General features: G+C 41.7%; 1 protein-coding gene across 8 annotated transcripts in view; it reads right to left on the reverse strand.

The window, feature by feature from the left end:
- Nucleotides 1–23532, reverse strand: part of RUFY3 (RUN and FYVE domain containing 3) — a 105104-nt gene that overhangs the window by 67722 nt on the left and 13850 nt on the right. The window contains exon 1 of one of the 8 annotated variants that reach the window (XM_075860731.1): nucleotides 23035–23203. The exons of 5 other annotated variants lie outside the window; for them this stretch is intronic. Coding sequence is in view for 2 of the 3 variants with exons in the window: in XM_075860730.1 (XP_075716845.1) it covers nucleotides 13033–13210 (178 nt within the window). In the remaining variant the exon portion in view is untranslated. Of the gene's footprint in view, nucleotides 1–13032; nucleotides 13779–23034; nucleotides 23204–23532 lie in introns of those variants that run through there. 2 more of the 8 variants (XM_075860730.1, XM_075860734.1) reach the window with 2 other exon arrangements.

Consider the following 23532-nt stretch of genomic DNA (forward strand, 5'->3'; position numbering starts at 1 on the left):
GTTTCAACTGTTTTGGTCCCTCCAGTCCGTTACAAACGCGACATGGCACTGAAAACCATTCCAGCAAAATCTGTGCTCCAAAATCCAAATGGTGCTCCTACCCCTCTGAGACCTGCCGTGGGTCTATACAGCAGTTTATTACCACATATGGGGTATTGCCGTAATCAGGGGAAATTGCTTTATAAATGTTGTGGTGCTTTTTCTCATTTCTTCCTTGTAAAAAATTGAAAATTCTATGGTTTTTCAGGGAAAAAAATAATTTTCATTTTTACAGACTAATTCAAATAAATTTAGCAAAAAAACTGTGGGGTCAAAATGCTAACTATAGCTCTAGATACATTCCTTGAGGTGTGTAGTTTCCAAAATGGGGTAACTTTTGGGGGGTTTCAACTGTTTTGGTCCCTCCAGTCCGTTACAAACGCGACATGGCACTGAAAACCATTCCAGCAAAATCTGTGCTCCAAAATCCAAATGGTGCTCCTACCCCTCTGAGACCTGCCGTGGGTCTATACAGCAGTTTATTACCACATATGGGGTATTGCCGTAATCAGGGGAAATTGCTTTATAAATGTTGTGGTGCTTTTTCTCATTTCTTCCTTGTAAAAAATTGAAAATTCTATGGTTTTTCAGGGAAAAAAATAATTTTCATTTTTACAGGCTAATTCAAATAAATTTAGCAAAAAAACTGTGGGGTCAAAATGCTAACTATAGCTCTAGATACATTCCTTGAGGGGTGTAGTTTCCAAAATGGGGTCACTTTTGGGGGATTTCCACTGTTTTGGCACCACAAGACCTCTTTACACCTGATATGGTACCTAAAATATATTCTAATAAAAAGGAGGCCCCAAAATCCTCTAGCTGCTCCTTTGCTTCTGAGGTTTGTGTTTCAGTCCATTACCACACTAGGACCACATGTGTGATATTTCTAAAAACTGCAGAACCTGGGCAATAAATATTGAGTTGCGTTTCTCTGGTAAAACTTTGTGTTACAGAAAAAAATGTATTACAAATGAATTTCAGCAAAAAAAATAAAATTTGTAAATTTCCCCTCTACTTTGCTTTAATTCCTGTGAAACGCCTGAAAGGTTAAAACACTTTCTGAATGCTGTTTCAAATACTTCGAGGGGTGCAGTTTTTAAAATAAAGTGTTTTTTAAGGTTTTCAAATATATGGGCCCCTCAAAACCACTTCAGAATTGAACTGGTCCCTGAAAAAAAAAGCCTTTTGACATTTTCTTGAAAATGTGAGAAATTGCTGCTAAAATTCTAAGCCTTGTAACGTCCTCGAAAAAAAAAAAGGACGTTCAAAAAACAATGCAAACATAAAGTAGACATATGGGAAATGTTAAATAGTACTATTTTGGGTGGTATTACTATCTGTTTTACAAGCAGATACATTTACATTTAGAAAAATCATATTTTTTGCAAATTTTCGCCAAATTTTGGCGTTTTTCACAAATAAATATTAAATTTATCGACCAATTTTTTTCACTAACATAAAGTACAATATGTCACGAGAAAACAATCTCGGAATCGCTTGGATAGGTATAAGCATTCCAGAGTTATTACCACATAAAGTGACACGTCAGATTTGATAAAATACGGCTGGTCCTGAAGGCCAAAATGAGCTTGGTCCTGAAAGGGTTAAAAAGAGGATATTCCCATTTCCTTAATACAGTGTAATATGAAAGCTAACCCAAATATAAGAGCTTTACTAAATAACTTTTTATTTTTTTTAAACTGTAGCCTTCATCAGATATTTGCCCATCTCCACCCTGACACCTCCTCTTTGTTTGTTGTGGTCCAGCAGCGGTGGGCACGCTTGCGCAGTCTTCTCCAATTGCTCTATTGTAGATGGCCAGGGTCTCGGGAGAACGTCTGCTAACGCATGAACGTTATCCCCAGTCCGGCCACCTCTCTGCAGCTCAACAGATGTGTATGTACGGCTTCAGGGCATGCGCAGTAGTAGCCCTGGAGCCGTTCATTAGTGCTCTGCACCTCCGATTGGCAGCGTGAATGCGCAGGTCAGCGGAGAGATGACAACAGACCTTAACTGGCAATCAACAGGAGGACCATCCACCAGACCAAGAGAGAATCAAGAAGTTGAATTCAGCGGCAGCCATGAGATGAAGGTAAAAGGAGATTTAAAAAAAAACAAAAAAAAACCTTTAAGGCCCATTTAGGGCACCTATTAGAAGAAATGCACCAGAAAAGATTTGTAGTGATAATTTGTCCATGTGAAAAGTATGATTTCCAAAAGGTTAATCTTCATATGATCGTGTCAGCAAAAAATGGCAGTAGTTCATACAAAAACAACTTTTTTGTTAAAACGAAAAGCTGCATGTGAACGATAAGACAGGTGATATCTCGATCAGGATAACGATCACATCTGGGACAAAATAGGACATTATTGAACAGAACCTAATTTTTCGAGGATATAATATTGATAAACTATTGACTATCAAACGTTGGCCAAAAAGTCTAAACTGTCCATTATTAACTACTCTCAAATCTTTGAAATGGTCATACAAGAACGGTTTGACGTTGAATTCTATTCCACTGGTTGGAAACAACCTTTTTGTGGGTTAGGCCCATTTCAGATGACTGTAATATGGTTTACTTTAGCGTAAGTACTAGTCGCAAGTTGCACTGTGGTTGTAATTAACAGAACTAACATCAACATAGAAGTTAGGTTTAGTAGAACGGGACAGGGGGTCCTGGGCATTACAACTGTAATAAGAAAGCTAAAATTCAGTCATATTACGTCCATCTGAAGCCCACTTTACGGTCATCATAACACATCCCATGAAAGAATAATGTTCTAAGAATGAATTGCGGCAGTGAAAACGGTCATAGTGAGTGTTATGGAAATATTATTCCAGTCATATTTGTGCCATTTATGACTAACATAAAAAAATAAATATGTATACATATATAGTAGAAGGAAAAATCTACATATGCACAGACACTATAAAAGCAATATTAATATCAAACCGTGAATTGTTACACAGTGCGCGATATCTCGGTGAGACAACATCTGTACCCGGTTATCTGACTAAGCAAGGACTCACACAATTCCCATGACACCCCGGATCCATTCTCCTGCCTCCATCCATGTGATGTATCACTTTAAATCCTTGCTACTGGTATAAACCACTTCTGGGAATACATGACCATCTCAGAGCAAGGCACGTATAATATTCACAAGACACGTACTTAGGGGTTGTGCGGGAATGAAGAACATTAACATTCTGTAGGCATACGTGCACACTGAAGAACTGGGCTTGGCCGGCTTCAGGAGTATAATGGCTCAGAAGAAGACCACTACCCTCATGACATTTAAGACCAGACACAAGTAGGGTCTACCATTTCCCCTACATACAGAAAACATCATGTTTATTGTCTTCATAGATCTACTGCACATGTGAAAGATTTGCCTGTATCAAAGTTTACCAGAATGAACGAGTTGTATGTTGGAAACAAGTCGAATGTGTTGAAAATCCCCAGGATGCTTTAGGCCAGGGACAGATGCCAACTACTCTGCCTTGAATAGGGTATTTAAATACAGGGCTTTGGCAGCAAACTGAATCTTTGCCTAGGGTGAAGGAAAGCCTAGTCAAGGCTCTGCCCTTGTTAGGCCATGTTCACATCACGCTTTGATTTTTCCATTCAGCGTATGGCCGGGTTCACAAGAAGCACAAATACTGCAGATTTTCCACATTGCATTTCATAGCGGAAAATCTGCAGTATAATACACTAGCAGCAGAGTGGATGAGATGTGAACAAATGTCATCCACACGCTGCTTAGGCTGGATTTACACAAGCGTGTTAGGTCCGTGATACACGGTCCACATGTCGGCTGCATTTCTCGGACTGAACACACTGCAGGGAGCCGCAGCGAGGCAGGGACTCCTAGCGTCATAGATAACTATGATGCTAGGAGCCCGGCTCCCTGCATTGTGTTCGGTCAGGGAAATGCGCCGACATATGGACCGTATATCACGGACCTAACACGCTCGTGTGAATTAGGCCTTAAAAAAACGTCTGGAAAACCCATCATGAAAGGATCTGCAGTGTAGTTTATTTTTTTAATCCGCAGCATGATAATTTATGCTGTGGAATCGAAGGTTTTCTGTTGCGGGTTTTCCTTATTGAATTCAATGGCGAGGTAAAACACACAACAAATAGCCGATGTATAGCGAAAAAGCTGCGATTCTGCCACAAGAATGGCAAGTAGTAAATAAAAAAACCAAAAACCTCATACTAGGCCTCATGCACACTTTCATCACCGTTTTCACGGATCCGTGTGTCCGTGATTGGAACAGTGTGTTCTCTGTGTACACTTCCATGTTTCAGTTTCCGAGAGGAAATACACGAAATTGTGAGCGCCACACATGCTATTCCCTGTCCAGCGGTACTCACTGTCCAGGGTGCTGAATAAATTACTGCCGATCAGTGCAGCCCTTTAACTCATTCAGCACCCTGGAGAGAGACTACCGCTGGACAGGGAATACCATGTGCGGCGCTCACAATATAGATTAATGGTTCATTAACCCCTTCCCGTCGTAAACAACTTTCATTTTCGTTTTTTCCTCCCCACCTTCCAAAAGCCATAACGTCTTTATTTTTCCGTCGATATAGTCTTATGAGGGCTTAATTTTTGCGGGACAAGTTGTAGTTTTTCGTAGCACCATTTATTTTGCCATATAATGTACTACGAAAAAGGGAGAAAAAAATATTTGTGGGGTAGAAAATGAAAAAAACAGCGATTCCTCCATTGTTTTTTTGTGCGCCGTTTTTACAGAATTCACTGTGCAATTAAAACAACATGTTAACTTTAATCTGTGGGTCAATACAATTACGTCGATACCAAAATATATATATAGTTTTTTCTATATTTTACTACTTTTACAAGTAAAAACCTAAGTGTAAAAATGTATTTTGAGTCGCCAAATTCGAGAGCCATAACTTTTTTATTTTTCCGTCGATTAAGTGGTATGAGGGCTTCTTTTTTGCGGGATAAGGTGTAGTTTTTAATAATATTATTTTGGTGTACATGCGACGGTTTCATCACTTTTTATTTCATTTTTTGTGGCAGATTAGGTGACCAAAAAAATAGAGATTCTGGTGTTTACAATTGGGTTTTTTTACGGCGTTCACCGTGCAGGTTAAATAATGATATATTGTAATAGTTCAGACTTTTACGGACGCGGCGATACCAATTATGTTTATTTATTTATATTTTGCTATGTTCTAGGGGGAAAATGGGAAATGGGGGGGTTTTTGAACTTTTAATATTTTTATTTTATTTTTATTACACAAAAAAAATAAATCAAAAACTTTAACTCATTTTTACTTTTTTTTTTTATTAGTCCCCCCAGGGGACATCAACCAGCGATCGTTCGATCACTTGCACGATATACTGCAATACTAATGTATTGCAGTATATCGTGATTCTGACAGGCATCTATTAAGCCCTGAGGCAGGGCTTAATAGGTGCACAAAGATAGCGGACCTTCATTAGGCCCCCAGGCAGCCATTTGCATCATCGCCCGCCCCCCCACGCGATTGCGTTGCGGGGGCACGATGAGCTGTTAGAGGGGGGTCACCCCCCTCTTTCTAACTATATAAATGCTGCGGTCGCTGTTGACTGCAGCATTTAATGAGAAACAAGCGGGATCGCGCTCAAGCGCGATCCCACTCGTTACTCTGAAGTGTCGGCTGTAACATACAGCCGACACCGGCATCGTAAGGAGCGGGTTCACTCCGTGAGCCTGCTCCATACTTCCCCTACCCGGCTATGACGTAACTGTATGTCATATGTCAGGAAGGGGTTAAAATAAAAAACCTGCAAAAAAAAATTACTACTTACCCAGAACTCCCTGCTTCTTTCTCAAGTCCGGACTCCTGAGATGATGTTTCAGACCATGTGACCGCTGCAGCTAATCACAGGCTGCAGCGGTCGCATGGACTGCCGTGTCATCCAGGGAGGTCGGACTGGACGTCAGAAGAGGGACGCGTGACCAAGACAACGGCCGGGGTACGTATGAACTTATTTTTATTAATATCGCTGTGTTCCAGCACTGATCAGCAGCCTCTTCTCTCTATCAATGCTGACAGAGAAGGGGCTGCCGATTAGTGCAGTGCAGTATGTCTGTATGTGTACCTCTGCCCGCCCGGCCGTTGCTAGGCAACGGCTCCGTCTCACACGGATGCCTTCCGTGTGCCTTCAGTTTTTTTGACGGCCCAATTTACTTGCATGGGCCTCACGGTCACGGAATCTCGGACCAAAGTAGGACATGCTCTACTTTTGTCGGAACGGAGAAACGGGACCGTCAAAAACAACTGAAGTGTGCATGGCCTCATTGAAATGAATGGGTCAGGGTGCTAGCCATCTGAAAAACGGCTAGCACCCTGAAGAAAAAGACTAAAGTGGGCATGAAGAATTACCCAGAACTCTTCCAGCCTGTCAGAGAGACCTGTCGCTATGCCTACAGGCAAGTGTTTTTTTGCACGTGCTAAAGATTGCGTAACGAGATCGCGTAATGAGGTCTCCGCAGCGGACTTTCCATACGAAAAACTGCACCACAATTTGTTGCACTTTTTCAGCCGGGATTCCATGCTGCGTCCAGGGTGAATACGCGGTGTGCTTTTACACAGTGTATCCGCCCTGTGTGAACATACCCTATAAGTACGTGAATGCACCCGACGCATACCTCGAACCTGGCCATGGGCAGCCATTGACCCGACGATTGTACAAAAAATATTTTTTTTTTTATAGAAAGTGATTAAAAATAAAAATATAAAAAAAGTCTTGTGCCAAAAAATGGCACCAATAAAAAAACTTCAGCTCAAAAAAAAAAAAAAAAAAAAAGAGCCCTCACACCGCCTTATCAACGAAAAAAAATAAAAATGAAGGCTTATAGAATGGAGACTTTTATTTAAAAAATGTTTTTTTTGTAAAAGTAGTGAAACAAAAAAAAAAAGAAAATTTAGTAAATCGCCGTAATCGCATTGAGCAGCAGAATAAACTTAAGTTGACGTTTATACTGCAAGGTGAAAACCGTAAAAAACAGAACCCAAAAAACAATGGAGGAATTGCAGTTTATTTCAAATTCTACCCCACAAAGAATTTTTTTCAGTTTCCCAGTACATTATATGGTACTTTATATGGTGCCAATAGAAACTACAACTCCTCCCGCAAAAAAATAAGCCTTCACAACGCTCCACTGACGTAAAAATAAAAGCTAGTTCTAGCTCTTAGATGAAAAAATAAAACAAAGCATTTTGTTATGAGATGTCCATTTTTCATCAGTATTTGTTAAATTTTTTGTTATAGGATTAACAATTTATTTTTATTTATTTTTTTAATATTGCTGAAATACGGATGTAAAATTTTTTAAATACGCACATGTGAACTATACAAGAAGTGCTAGTACGGAACTGCTGTCATGCGCATAAAAGCTAGACTAGAAGAATTAGAAGGCTTTTTTTTTTCCTAGGACAGAGGTTTGTTTTTCTGCTCACTGAAGAAAAATCGTCATGCTCTACCTTGGAGTGGATTCCGCTATTGAACTTTCATTGAAATCAATTGGAGGCAGAAAAAAAAAAAAAAAAAAAAACGCGTGGCTCGACAAAGTTTTTAGTTGGGTTTTTTTTGCCAAAAAAGCTAGCGGATGAACAAGTAAACAAACAAACAAACAAAAAAAGTGCCTTAGGCCTTATTTACGCGACCGTGTGCCTTTTGCGCACGCAAAAAACGCGGCGTTTTGCGTGTGCAAAAGGCACTTAACAGCAGCGTGTGTCATCAGTGAATGATGCGCGGCTGCGTGATTTACGCGCAGCCGCCATCATTTTGACACTCCGTTTGGATGTTTGTAAACAGAAAAGCACGTGGTGCTTTTCGGTTTACATTGAGTTTGCCAGCTGTTGCGCGAATCACGCAGTTCGCACGGAAGTGCTTCCGTGCGGCATGCGTGGTTTTCACGCACCCATTGAATTCAATGGGTGCGTGATGCGCGAACAGCGCACAAAGAAAGGACATGTCGTGAGTTTTACGCAACGCACTCACGCTACGCAAAATTCACGCACTGTCTGCACTGCCCCATAGCCTAATATAGGTGCGTACGACATAAAGATGCGGAGTGTCATAAAGATGGCGGCTGAGCGAAAAGCACGCAGCCGCGCATCCATATGAACAGGGCACACGGAGCTGTCAAGTGCCTTTTGCGCACACAAAACGCCGCAGTTTTTGCGTGCGCAAAAACGGCACGTTCGTCTGAATCAGCCCTAATAGATAGGAAATTGCTTAGCATTACTGAGGCTATTCCTATTAAAGAGCAAAGGAATCCAAAGCGTCCACCCTGCAAAAAAAAATTAAAAAAAATTCTAATTTGGCCCACCGAGATCAACTATTCCTCAAAAATTGTTCGTAATTTTTAAAAACTATTATCAGGTGCTTCAAACAGGGTTAAACCGCTGGACTCTTAAGCTCCAGTTCACACAGTTTTTTTTCAAGCAGAAAAAATCTCTCTGAATTCCTTCAGGAATTTTTAGGCGGATTTTGAACTGCCTGCACGTATATCTTTCAGTGTTTTTTCGCTGCGTTTTTCATCCGCAGCTGTTGAAGCTAAAGTAAGGACCACGGACAAAAAAAACCGCTCAGAAACGAGTGCCGCGGGTTTTTCTGCCTCATATTGTTTTCAATTGGAGGTGAGAGGCGGAAACCACAACAGGAAAGGCCGCTTTTTTTTCCACGAGCCACCCGTGAAAATAAACAAATAAAACAAAAAACGCCTTTGCCTTCCATTGAAATCAATAGGGGAGATTTCGGACGTTTTTTGACTCAGACGCGGTTTCCGGGTCAAGATCAGCACCAAAAAAACGGTGTGAAGTGACCCTTATGATGGGAACAGTAACATTTACCAGCATTATTTTTTTTTTAATGGTAAAAGAAATCCAGTGAAATCTAGCTAATCCGGCATCATAGTCCCGAAGGCCCTGTTCACACCTCCGTTAGTTCTATTCCATCAGGCTTCAGTTGCTTTTCTTTTGACTGTCAAAATAGCGTAGCGTGCTGCAGTATCGTATCCAGCAAAAAGAATGGATACCTGACAGAAACATGACTAATCCATTAAAAGTCAATGGAGAAGAAAACTGATCTTTCATAACTAATCATGATGGATCCTGGCGCAAGTCTAATAAAGTGTAAAAATATTGTCTTTGTGCGCTTTTTACATTTTTTTAATCTCACAGTGAGAATGTATTACAGTCGTTGCCCTGGTCTTGTAAAAGGCATTCTTTAATATCTCGCTTGTATATCTTATGGTGCATTCCTGAGATAGCGATGTCAACATTTCTTACTCCGACCTGTCAGGTGCAATGGTGTTCTAGAGAGCTCCAGCTCTGCAGCATATACCGTACTCACTATTCAAGACAGGTAGGAACCAAAATATATATATATATATTTGTGGGCCTCCAAAAGGAAGAGCAATATATATATTGCTCTTCCTTTTGGAGGCCCACAAGTTTTTCATGACAACACTGCACCGGACAGGAATCTGAAGGAAATATGCCATTGGAATCTCTCAGGAATGAACCATTCGACTTTGGGCCTGTGACCAGCAAAAAAAACAAAAACACGTTAACATTTTTAGTGTACATGAGGATTTATTTTTTATTTTTTCCATGTTATTTCCTTCTGGTAGAAATGTAGGCATAAAAAAAAAAAGAAAGGCGGCCATAAGCAACCAGTAGACTTAGCCACCAAGAGTGGCTGTGTTCATTGGTAGCAGTTTATCACAACAACATAAAAGGGTGTGGCGCACACACGGACGCAATAAATTCTAGTGATTACAGTTACTAGAGGAATCTGCCATCTATTGTTCGTTTGGCTTTACAGCAAAATGCCACTTAATGCATGCCACCACAAGCATATAAATAACCAAGGTGGTAATATTTCGCATAAGCAATTGACGGGATACTTGCATTCAAAGTGGAGCTCCACACAAACACTAGAAATTCCATTTTTTCACAAAGATGAGCCAATCGGCCACTGCCACATATTACTTACTTTGGGCGCACAGATATCTAGCCTTTTCATTTCTGCTTTAAAAGATTATTCTCATCAGACATTTATGGCATTGTCACAGTATATGCCATAAATGTCTGATAGGTGCAAGTCCCCTGCACCTATATAGAGAAAGGGGCGTCACATAATGGGGAGAGACTGGCGCATGCGTGGCCACTTCTCCACCTAGTCCCTGCCTGGGATTTGAGCTGGTAGCTTGCCGTTACATGTAGTTTAAGGTATAATCATCCGATCAGTCTATTGGATATTGTAAATCGGACTATATTCAACCACGCGGTTTGTGGTGTAATTAGCAAAAACGTAAGTCGAGAAACCTATAATTCCTCCACCTATAAAGTTGGCCAGCTTTATTGTTGGAAATGTTTGGATCATAGGACCCAACGTAGATAATGCTAGAAGTTCTAATAAGAACAGTAATGTGTATAAGAGAGAACGGTTCATCTCTAAAGAATAAGTTTTCCATTTTGCCCACAAATTCATTTTTCGTTAGTTCTGATGTGCTTAACATAATAAACTAGTTACACACAGTATTTCTTATCATGTACTTTAAGGCTCCATTCACACGACAGGGTCCGAGTGTCAGCCGATAAAAACGTCCGTTTTAGACCGTTTTCCCAGCCGTTTTGCATCCATTCCGATTCCGTTTCAGGCCATTTCCCCGTTTTGAACGGTCGATTTTGACCCATTTTGCATCCATTTTTTCCCTGTCCGTTTTAAAAATCGGATGAGTTTAATTTGTACATTTTTTGCCACACACTTCCCTCCGTAGATAGTGCCACACAGCATCCCCCCCATAGATGGTCCCTCCCCTGTATGTAGATAGCGCCACCGTTCCAGGAGAAGTCCCTGACCATATATAGACAGTGAAGTCAGAGACTTCTCCTGGAGTGGAGACACCAGCCACAGGGTCGTGGATTCCGCTTCAGAAGTGCCTGATGTCACTGTGTCCATATATGGACACAGTGAAGTCAGGGACTTCTCCCGGAGCAGAAACACCGGCCACAGGGTCGGGGATTCCGCTTCAGAAGTGCCTGATGTCACTGTGTCCATATATGGACACAGTGAAGTCAGGGACTTCTCCCGGAGCAGAAACACCGGCCACAGGGTCGGGGATTCCGCTTCAGAAGTGCCTGACGTCACTGTGTCCAGTGACGTCAGGCCCTTCTGAAGCGGAATCCCCGACCCTGTGGCCGTTGTTTCCGCTCCAGGAGAAGTCCCTGACTTCACTGACGTCAGGCACTTCTGAAGCGGAATTCCCAATCCCTGTCCACAGGGTTTGGGGATTCCGCTTCTACAGGCAGCAAAAAAATACCCTCCTCCTCACATGCACTTCGCACTGTGAGGAGGAGAAGGAGAGAGAGCGAGCGACAGAAAACACAGCTGTCACTCGGGAAACATTCCAGTGATGGCCACGTATTACCCGGCCTCATAGACTTCTATGGGAGCCGGCGGCCAGGAGAACGGCCGAAAATAGGGCATGCATCATTTTTTGATGGCCGGACTTCCCGGGCCGTCAAAAAAAAAAAAAAAAAAAATTGGTTGTGTGAATAGCCCGATTAGGGGTCTATTGTTCCTACTGCGGCCGTGTGACGGGCGTTTTATGAATGGCCGTCACACGGCCGGGAACCCCTGTCATGTGAATAAGGTCCAACTATACAGAGCAGTTATGGAGCTTTTGTGGTGGTGGCTAAAAAGAACATACAAAAAGGAACATGGTAGTGCAGGGGGCGAAGAAACCTGGGGGAGGGGGGGGGTCTTATTGCCGGGTTAATGTTACACTGGCTACTTTCCCCTACAGAACTTTGTCCATCTATATTGGAGCTAGTAAAGGAAAACTAGTGACATTGCTTCTTAACTACAAAATAGAGGAAAAGCACAAAATAATTAACAATAAAAAGGTAGCCAAATGGGCAATATATAAAATAATTCATATTTGAACCAATTCAAATATTTTTCCAGAAGAGCTTTGCTGAAAACATCTGCGAGCAGAAGAATGTTACGACCAGTGCAAGGCCCAAACCATTAGACCCTTCCAATGTGTTCTAATACTATTACAACACAGATACGGTATACCTTATTTATATGTCGGTAAGAACGAAGCTGTGTATATATATATATATATATATATATATATATATATACACACACACACACATACATACATACACATACACACACTGCCATATTACCAACACTCATAAAAACAAAGAGCCGGGCACAGATCACGAGAGAGTGATTTACAGACAGACAGCAGATCTCTCTAATGTCCTATTGTCTAAAAACTATTTAAGCAGAATGGCACGAGCCCTACAACAAGGGAGGAGGCAACGTTATTTAACCACTTCACCTCTGCAGGTCCCAAATAATCACTGCAACCAGATGGACCAGCAATGCTATTAACTCCATCTGTGCAGCAACATAATAGGATGCACAGATCCATTGAAGGCTCTGACGTATTTCGCTGCATCGTATTACAAAGGTAACATGAAGGTTACTGATCATAGGGAGGGGGAGGCTCACAGGTCAAAAGGATGCGAACAATAATACAATACTGTTAAGTAATCGTGAACCATAGAAATAAAAATAGGCTTATGGTCAACAGGGAACATTATTACGCTTTTAATATCGCATGCACAATAAATATGGTGTATACATAGCAGGCCAGGAGACACGTGACCTTCACAAAAAGGCAATTCTCTCCTACATATTAAGGAAGAATTCAAATTCACTATCAATAGCCAAATTAAGGATTACCAAGTCAAATATTACATTCCACAACCCAATGAATTCACCAATTTATAAAGGCAAATGGTTTTAGGCAAAACCTTGGCACAAAATTAATAATAATGGTGTGTAGAAAGTAGAAAACAATCATACGTAATGCTTGGATGTGATAATCGGAGGGATTAAGGGAGGTGGTCATGGCAGGAATTTGGCCCATACCTTCAGGATTAGGTTCATGGTCTGGCGTTAGTGAGATATCATCAAGTTCGCGCAGGCAAAGCCATTCGCCATCCATAGAGACACGGAATTTGCAAAGGTAGATGGTCTCCATGGCAGCCTGCGTTATCTTGTCTGTGGTGGGGGTTGGCATGTCGCCTTGAGGAGTGAGAGCCGACATAATGGCTCAGGTGATACAACAGTCACCCAAAAACAATAACAGCACAAAGAGCCTTCAAGAATCCAAGATGGTTGCACACAAGTTAGAAAGGCAATGATCAGAGAGGTAAAGTTGCTCAAGCAACTCGCAGCGAGATACAGACAGAAAATGTCGAACAGTTATTTGGTTGACCCCAATACAGGAGGAATGCTCTTCCTTTCTGGTTTGCTCCTGAGAATCGTTTGTGCCTCTTCTGCTCTGCTGCCAATGGTCATGCGTCAAATCTGCTTTTTACTCCAGATTCTACGATTATTCTTTGTCAAAGATCATGAAAATTCAAAGCAGTCCTCCACCAGAACGTATATGACAATGAAAGGCAAATACAGGAATGCAAGTGGTTTAAAGGGGGCAGCAGGTCTGCAGAAGCCAGGCACTTGTGATCTTGTAGGATTGGTTCTGCGCAGTAAGCAGGGTGGTGACCAAAATGGCTGACTAATGAAGAGAAGAGAAAATTCACACTCATGTGACCAGAGATGCTAGGAGCGTAAGCAAGTCCCAGGATGCAGTCTGGATGCTGCTGATGTAGGGAGAGCAATTAAAATGTTCTCTCTCCTCCAGCAGCCAACCCCAGTGGCTTCTCTGTGACAACCTCCCCCCTCGCCATCAGCAGCTCCTCCTTGCTTCAGACTCTACAAACAAACCCTGAATCTCAATTTAAGCACATTGAGGCTATTGTCATTCATTCTGTCACCCAGAAGAGCAGGTTAACCCCAGACACAGCTGAAAACACGGAGCGGAAAAAGGATCACATGTAGAGAAGATGGAAAAGCTTGTTTTCCGATCAGCAAAAAGAAGAACCTTTTGTTGTGTCGGCGGACAGAGGTTCTATTCTCATATTTTCCACATTGAAATGATATGTACTAGTATATACAAAAATAAAATAGAATATAGCTATGCAAAAAGACACAAATAACACCTGTACCGTTCAAATAAACGAAACGTAAAAGACTTGTATACGGTTTGCACAAAAGGTTCGCTCCCGCTAGAAACAGCACCACTCTTGACCATGGAATGTGTCTGGTATTGCAGTCCAGCCTCATTCCAGCAGAATAGAGTGTTTATCTTCATTAAAACCAGTGCTATTTACTACACATTCACTTCTACTTGGTGCAAGGTGCATTGGCATTTTTAGCAAGGATTTGCTCATAACTTACATTTCCAGGAGACAAATAACCGCACAGATGGTGGCACCATGTTGGTTAAAGACATGCTACAATGTGTTTGAGGCAGCCTTACCACATACACAGCATGAACGTCCACATCCATCTTTTAATTGAAAAAAAAAAGAAGAAGGGGGGGGGGGTGCTCAGCATGTGATCTAAACGCATTACTTAGACAGGCACGTGAATCACATGTGAGAAATACAGACGGCTTTCTGCAAATACTTGGGGGTGAGATTTATTACGATTTTACTTCAGTCTCAAATAATTTGCTGGATTAAAGATACATTTATAAAGGGGCGAACGCCTCAGAGAGGACCTGTCACTAGGTCATCTAATCCCAACTGTATATCTGACCTGAATCTCGATGCCCCCCCCCCCCTCCCGATTCCAGCGTGTTTTTTCTTTTTTGTTCCTGAGATATAGCCACCATTGCGTTGGCACCCTAATGCTAATTCACTGTAGTTAGCAAACGGGGCATGGACTACACGGATTATCCCAGGGTGGAGTCAGCTTCACAGCCTTTGATGCTGTCCAATCAACGTTAGGCAACTTCAGACCGTCACGCACAGCATGATCTTGCCAGGAAAACCTAATCGCGCAAAACCACGACGGGCATCAGCACAATTGTATGCAGTCACATACTCACACATTAACGTTACTAAAGTGTCTCAAGAGTGAATAGACATCGCTTCCAGCCAGGACGCGATGTCTATTCACAATCCAGACACGTCGGTAACGTTTGTGTGTGACTTACAGCACAGTAAGCGTAATCGCGCTGGTAAATGACAGCACATCATGATCTCAATGTGCTGTGTGAGTTAGTCACACACAAACGTTACCGAAGTGTCAGGATTGTGAATAACAATTTTCAAGGAACAAGACACTGGTGATAAAGATGTCCCACAGCCATCCCTAAGCGCATGTATTCTCTGCATCTATTATTGGTATAAGGTATGCTTGAGAAAGGTCCTGCTGGACTGAAACGTCGCATTTGTGGGTTAATAAAATTCCTATTCCTTGAAAATTGTTGTTTCCATTTGTGGAACCTTGGATCAGGTTCCTGTAAAGGCTTGAACCCATCATATTACATCAAATATTCTCTCTGGTGCTGTGATCATCTTCTTTTCTTCAGGGATTGTGAATAGACATCCCGTCCCGGTTGTACACTATGTCTATTTACTGTCAGGACACTTCAGTAACGTTCATGTGTGAGTATGCGGCTGCACATAGTGAACAACGCAGGATCACTATGTGCAGAGTAAATGAATGGAGAAAAGTGTATGACGCTGATTGGTCAGCGTCATACACTTCTCTCAACAATACCCACTTGGTCAAAAGTAAAAACATGCCCAGTTGGGCATTAAGAAAGTCATTAGCATAAAGCTAAAATCGCTCATAGCTTGGAGAAAATAGATAGTTTTTCTAAATAAAAAACACTGCTGTGATCTACATTACAGCGCCGATCCCATTGTACAAGATAGGCCACTTATAATGTGGTGACAGAGCCTCTAAGGCTGAATTCACATCGCGTATATGTTGCAGATTTTTGAGCCAAAGCCAGAAGTGGATCTAGGAGGAAGGAGAAGTTCTTCTACTATATTTTCCTTTTCTTTTGAGACCACACCTGCCTTGGTCTCAAATCTTCATAAAAAATCTGAAACAAAAACACGGTGTGAATCCAGCCTTAGGCCTGTTTCGCACACTGTAGATTTGATGCAGATTTTGAATGAAAGTCAAAACCAGGAGCGAAACCTAAAAACAGAAGAAATATATAATAAAGGGTCTTGCTTTTCTGACTTCAAAACGCAGTTTTGCAACTTTTGCATTTTCACCCGCGGGCCAACACATTTACTATAGTTTACGCCAGAAATCGTCAAATTATAGCGAAAATGTACGGCCTTCTGGCACACCAATAGCCAGAGATGCACCTAATTTCAATAAGAGGTGTGCGCCTTTTAATAATTTAGGCGCATTTTACTCCAGTCTTCGTAAACTACCCCCAATAGCTCTGGATTGTAGGTATGTTACGATAGTTTCAAGGCTATTATTTGGCTCTCTCTCATCAGCAACGAGGAATGAAAACCTTTCAATTTTCCAATGATCCTAATTAACATATTCCAGTGTTCAATTGTTGCAAAGGGAGCCTATAGGCCTTCTTCACACTTTGGGTATTAACGAAGGTTTTTTCTAGCCCTTACACAACACAGTCCCCTGCTCTGCCATTGGTTTCAACTGTATCTGCGTCCTGAAAATGCAGATACAGTTTAAAACGGGAGAAAATAATTGATAAAACCGAAATTCGCAAGAGGACACGGATTAATTGTGCTAAATTTCGATTATGTTTAGATTAATTGCCCAGCCCTAATACTAGGCCTCATTGACTGTGTTCACAGTGGCGGCAACATTATGAACGAAATGTCACTGTGTCCTGCTGAGATTTGACATTGAAGTTCACTTTACGCACTAGACGGAATGTGAATATATCCTCATTACTATATCCTACTTACATACCCATCCAAATAGAATATATGCATGTGTTCATATCCTTCATTGTTTCAGGTTTCAAAATTACTTTCCTCCAATCCATTCACTTTCCAGCTGGACTACGGTCGCTAGGGAAGCTCAGCGCCCAGCTCGAAGGTCAAAAGATTGTCAGTTCAGCAAATAGCGGAAATATCAGGATGTGATGACTGCTCAACTATTACATGAGAACTGCTTGTTAATTCTTAAACCTTGCCACATGAACAAAGCTTCGGAGTAAAGCACCATACAGTAAAACTCTCCTCCCTATACATACAGCACCAACATACTATTAAACCGAATTCTCTACGGTATTACAGAGGCTACGCGGAATTTAAAAAGGAAAGAAACGGATTCAAAGTTTGCATAATAAAGTTTCTCTTATCCGAACGCAATCTGCTGTTCCTAGTAAGCAGCCATTTTAAGCTGACTGTAGTGCTCTTCAATGGGATGACTGCCAGGAAGTCTACAAAATGTCTGCCCCCACATGATCTCCAATATATCTCCAGTCCTGATAACTAGATTAAAGATATTCTTTTTATTCAATTTCATTCATAGGCTGTAATTTTTACAATCCAATTCGGCCTGCACAGACTTCTAGGTCAGTAGCGGAGGTAAGGATACGTACAGATTCCAACTTTATAGGAGTTATTAATGGGAAACAGTCAGCTCCTGTCTACCAAACTGGTCCAAGTGTCTGGTAGGTCCCGTAGGACCTTTGTATTACCTGGTTTGTCCAGATAAACGATTTTAATGCCATATGCAAATGACTCTGCAAGTGGTATTCAGGAGGTCCGTTTCCCCGCAAAAAGCTCCCGTTCTCGGCATTTTAGCCTGTTCAACTTTGACCCAGGATGGACGTCGGGATGCTTTGGCCTATTCTATGGATAGAATGCATGCGTGAAAATTCAGGGTGGAGGAGAGTGAAGTAAATCCTAGGCAAGAGGGTGGAGTTAAGCAAGCTAAAATGCAGTTAACAGAAGCACTTACAGGGAAACGGACCGCCCCAGACAAAAAACAACAAAGTATGTGGGCACAGTTTTACAAGACCTGGGGACAGTTTGGTAGGCAAATAGGAGATAAGAGGTTCCCTTTAACCCCTTCGCGCCATTTCACGTACAGTTACGTGATGGGAGATGGCCTTTTCGCGCATCTCCACGTAACTGTACGTGATGGAGATGAAGCTGGCTCAGGAGCTGAGCCAGCGACATCACCGCCGGGTGACAGCTGTATGTTACAGCTGGCACCCTGAGGTATCGGCCAGGACCGGAGCTAGCCGCCGATCCGACCGATTAACCCCTCACATGCTGCGTTCAATAGAGATCGCAGCATGTGAGGAGTTTATAGCCACCGGCGCCCCAGCAACGTGATCGCTGGGTTGCCGTTGGCTGCAAAGGCGATCGGAGGGCTAATGCTTACCTCCCGATCAGCCTGTAACGGAATCCTCCTATGCCCCGTCGTCGGCGGGGCCCAGGAGGCTTCCGGTACCATCGGCAAGATGGCGCCGGCTCAGCTTCCGGCTCAGAAGCTGAGCCGGCGTCATCAGCAGTGGGTGTCCGCTGTATGTTACAGCGGACACCCCGATCTATCGGCAGGAACCGGAGCTAGCTCAGATTCCTGGCATTAACCCCTTCAATGCAGCGATTCAATGCAATCGCTGCATCAAAGTGGTTTGTATGCAATTGGCAGCCTTGCCATGCGATGGCAAGGCTGGCGACTGCTACTATGGCAACAGGATGCCTAACAATGGCTTCCTATCTGCCATTACGTTAGCCGATTAGGCCCCGCCCGGAGGCGGAGCCTGATCGGCTTGCTGTCAGTGAACAACTGACAGTTCTAATACATTGCACTACATAGGTAGTGCAATGTATTAGAACATCAAACAAACAGTTGGACCTTCAAGTCCCCTAGTGGGACCAAAGAAAAGTGTAAAAAAAAGTGTAAAAAAAGTAAAAATAAAAGTTGTAAAACATACAATAAAAGTTTCAAATAATAACACAAAACACAATCGCCCTTTTTCCTTTATCAAGTCATTTTATTATTGAAAAAAATAATAAAGCCATACATATTTGGTATCGCTGCGACCGTAACGACCTGAACTATAAAAATATTATGTTATTTATTCCGCACAGTGAACGCCGTAAAAAAACAAAACTAAAAAATACTGACATAATTGCTATTTTTTGGTCACTTTGTCTTCCAAAAATTTTAATAAAAAGTGATCAAAAAGTCGCATGTACCTAAAAATGGTACCTATAAAAACTATAACTCGTCTCGCTAAAAACAAGCCCTCATAGAGCACCGTCGACGAAAAATTAAAACCGTTATGGTTCTCACAACTTGGCGACAGAAAAAATCCATTCGCTTTACAAAAGTTATTTTATTGTGCAAAAAGTTGTAAAACATAAAAAGTGCTATAAATTAGGTATCACCGGAATCGGACTGACCTGCAGAATAAAAGTAACATGTAATTTATAATGCGTGGTGAACGCTGTATAAAAAAAACTAAAAAAATATGCCAGAATTGCTGTTTTTTGGTCACCTTGCCTCCCAAAAAAAAAAGGATAACAGGTGATCAAAATGTCGCATGTACCCCAAAATGGTACCAATAAAAACTACAGCCCGTCCCGCAACAAACCAGCCGTCATACCACTACGTCTATGAAAAAATAAAATTAGTCAAGGCACCAATAAATCAGGAAAGAAAAATATGTAGTTGTGCCGGCTCGAGGGGAACATTTCTTCTGTTTCAAGTGGCGAATTATCAAGGCCCCTAAAATTAGGGAACCAGGAAGGGGTGGGCCCAAACATATCTGCTGGAAGTGAGGGTGCCCGTATTATACTTGGACAACACTTTCCCAGCAAAATTCCCCAAACTTCAAAGGTGCCGAGTGTGGACCAAAAGGGGAATAAGTAAAGACCATTTATTAGTGCGACACCGGCCTGTGCAGAAAGGATTGTGTCACAGCATAACACACATCTATGGATTATTTTATTGTTTTTTTTTACCCCACTATACCACCTGACTATGCCCCTTATATACTCCGCCCGCCTTACATGTGCCCCGACATTATAAACGGAAACACCAGTAAGACTCAAAACAAAACTACTACAAGCAAAATCCACGCTCCAAAAGCCAAATGGCGCTACCTCCCTTCTGAGCCCTACAGTGTGCCCAAACAGCAGTTTACTTCCACATATATGGCATCGCCATACCCGGGAGAACCCTTTTAACAATTTTTGGGGTGTGTGTCTCCAGTGGCACAAGCTGGGCGCCACATATTGGCATATCTATTGAAAAACCATTTTCACTCTGCAATATCGAGTGCACACCAATTTCTGCCAATCACCTGTGGGGTTAATATGCTCACTACAGCCCTAGGTGAATACCTTGAGGGGTGTAGTTTCCAAAATGGGGTCACTTCTGGGGGGTTTCCACTGTTTTGGTCCCACAGGGACTTTGCAAATGCGACATAGCGCCCAGAAACCAATCCAGCAAAATCTGTACTCCAAAAGCCAAATGGCGCTCCTTCCCTTCTGAGCCCTACTCTGTGCCCAAACAGCAGTTTATGACCACATATGTGGTATTGCCGTACACAGGAGAAGTTGCTTTACAAGTGTTGGGGTGCTTTTTTTCATTTATTTGTTGAGAATATGAAACATTTTCAGCTAAAACTACGTCTTATTGAAGAAAAAGGATTTTTTTTATTTTCACTGCCCAATTCTAATAAAATCTATGAAACACCTGTGGGGTCAAAATGCTCACTACACCCCTAGATGAATTCCTCAAGGGGTGTAGTTTCGTGAATCGAGTCACTTTTGGGGAGTTTCCACTGTACTGGTACCTTAGGAGCTTTGCAAAAGTGACATGGTGTCAAGAAACCAATCCAGCAAAATCTGTGCTCCAAAAGCCAAATGGCACTCCTTCTCTTCTGATCCTTGCCGTATGCCCAAACAGCCGTTTATGACCACAAATTGGGTATTGCCGTACTCCAGAGAAGTTGCTTTACAAATGTTGGGGTTATTTTATTCCTTTATTTGTTGAGAAAATGAAAAATTTTGAGCTAAAGCTACGTCTTATTGGAAAAAAATGTTTTTTTTTTATCTTCACTGCCCAATTCTAATAAAATCTATGAAACCCCTGTGGGTTCAAAATGCTCACTACACCCCTAGATGGATTCTTCAAGGGGTGTAGTTTCCTAAATGGAGTCACTTTTTTGGTGTTTTCACTGTTTTGGTCCCTTAGGGGCTTTGCAAATGTGACGTGGTCTCCGCAAACCATTCCTGCTAAATTTGATCTCCAAAAGACAAATGGCACTCTTTCCCTTCTAAGCTCCGCCGTGTGTCCAAACAGCCGTTTATGACCACATGCGGGGTATTGTTTTACTCGGGAGAAATTGCTTTACAAAAGTAGTGGTGCATTTTCTCCTTTTAGTCCTTGTGGAAATTAGAAAAAATTAGCTAAACCTACATTTTCTTTGAAAGAATGTAGATTTTCATTTTCACGGCCTACTTCCAATAATTTCTGCAATAAACCTGCGGGGTCAAAATGCTAACTATACCCCTAGATAATTTCCTCAAGGGGTGTAGTTTCCAAAATGGGGTCACTTTTGGGGGATTTCCACTGTTTTGGCGCCGCAAGAGCCTTTCAGACCCGACATGGTGCCTAAAATATTTTCTAATAAAAAGGAGGCCCCAAAATCCTCTAGGTGCTCCTTTGTTTCTGAGGCCGGTGCTTCAGTCAATAAGTGCACTAGGGCCACATGTGGGGTATTTCTAAAAACTGCAGAATCTGGGCAATAGATATTGAGTTGCATTTCTCTGGTAAAACTTTCTGTGTTACAAAAAAAATAGATGAAAAATGAATTTCTGCAAAAAAAAAAAGAAATTTGAACATTTCACATCTACTTTGCCTTAATTCCTGTGAAACATCTAAAGGGTTAATAAACTTTTTAAATGCTGTTTTGAATACTTTGAGGGGTGAAGTTTTTAAAATGGGGTGACTTATCGAGGGTTTCTAATATATAAGGCCTTAAAATCCACTTCACAACTGAACTGGGCCCTGTAAAAATAGCCTTTTGACATTTTCTTGAAAATGTGAGAAATTGCTGCTAAAGTTCTAAGCCTTGTGAGGTCATAGAAAAATAAAAGGATGTTCAAAAAACGATGCCAATCTAAAGTAGACATATGGGTGATGTTAATTAGCAACAATTTTGTGTGGTATTACTATCTGTCTTACAAGCCGATACATATAAATTTAGAAAAATGCTAATTTTTGCAATTTTTCGCTAAATTTTGATGTTTTTCACAATTAAATACTTAATGTATCGAGCAAATTTTGCCAGTAACATAAAGTCCAATGTGTCACGAGAAAACAATCTCAGAATCGCTTGGATAGGTAAAAGCATTCCGGAGTTATTACCACATAAAGTGACACATGTCAGATTTGAAAAAATAGGCTGTGTCCTTAAGGCCAAAACAGGCTCAGTCCTTAAGGGGTTAAACACACGGAGCTGAAAACTAATACAGGAATCATAGGTTAGATACAGGGTAGAGTTTGTGTGAAAACCTTGAGCCTTATGCAGCCTGAGATTTTACAACGGGTAGATGACCTTTTCCTGGGACAGATTAAAATCTGGCGATTCCTTGCGCAATTTTCTATGGTTATTTAGGTGATTACGACAGGAAGGGTGCGGACTTAAGAGTTTATGACAGCATTGACCAGACTGGAAAGCTTCTAGGATTATTAAGCGATTCTTTGTGAGCCGTCCTTTTAGAAAGGACACAAAAATACTCTTAAAAAAAATAAATCAATGCTGGGAAATACTCAAGAGACATCACAGGGACAAGGGGATTGATCAGAAGAAAAAAAACCTACACAGATGTTGGCATATTGCCACAATGCTCCTATCACACAGGCTGACGTACACATAAATGATTCATGTTAGCTCAACATTATCCAGTCACATATCAATAAGGCAGAGAAATGAATTACTGTAATATAAAGCACAATGGGATCATCGTCTTCACAAAAAGGTTTTATTTTTTATTATGGAAATAAACAGCATTATCAACAGCTGGCAGAGGTGGCATCATGACTCACCACTCTTGTAAGGAAGAAGGGCGGATATCTTGTACCTTTAATCCACAGTCATTCATTTACATACACTCTATAACCTTCTAAAGGGCGACGTTCAGCTCACATGCCCGACGCGGCGACACTTCACAGCTGCAGATGGCACACATACAGCACCATCATCTCGGCTACAGGGGTTAACCAGGAAAGTGCAGCAGATGGATCCGCTCGCAGCATCACAGTGGCCATACACTGAACTCTATACTGCAGACTCAGCTCAGTCCGTACGCCAGGTGGAAGACGACTGGGTCTGCTTTACTAATCTTCTACACAAGTCTTCAGCAGTGTTTTACAAGTCTGTAATTTAGACAATAAGAAAACACAGGAATGTAATAGCCCGTCACAGGCGTTGTCTTGTTAACACAAACTGACGGACTATTACGTCAGAGCATTAACAGGGTTAAATCAGTGATAGCTTAACGCCATCACTGCTTCAAGGCCAGGACCGTAGCTAGCCTCCGATCC

The sequence above is a fragment of the Rhinoderma darwinii genome, chromosome 1, assembly GCF_050947455.1.
Source record: "Rhinoderma darwinii isolate aRhiDar2 chromosome 1, aRhiDar2.hap1, whole genome shotgun sequence".
NCBI classification, from domain to species: domain Eukaryota; kingdom Metazoa; phylum Chordata; class Amphibia; order Anura; family Rhinodermatidae; genus Rhinoderma; species Rhinoderma darwinii.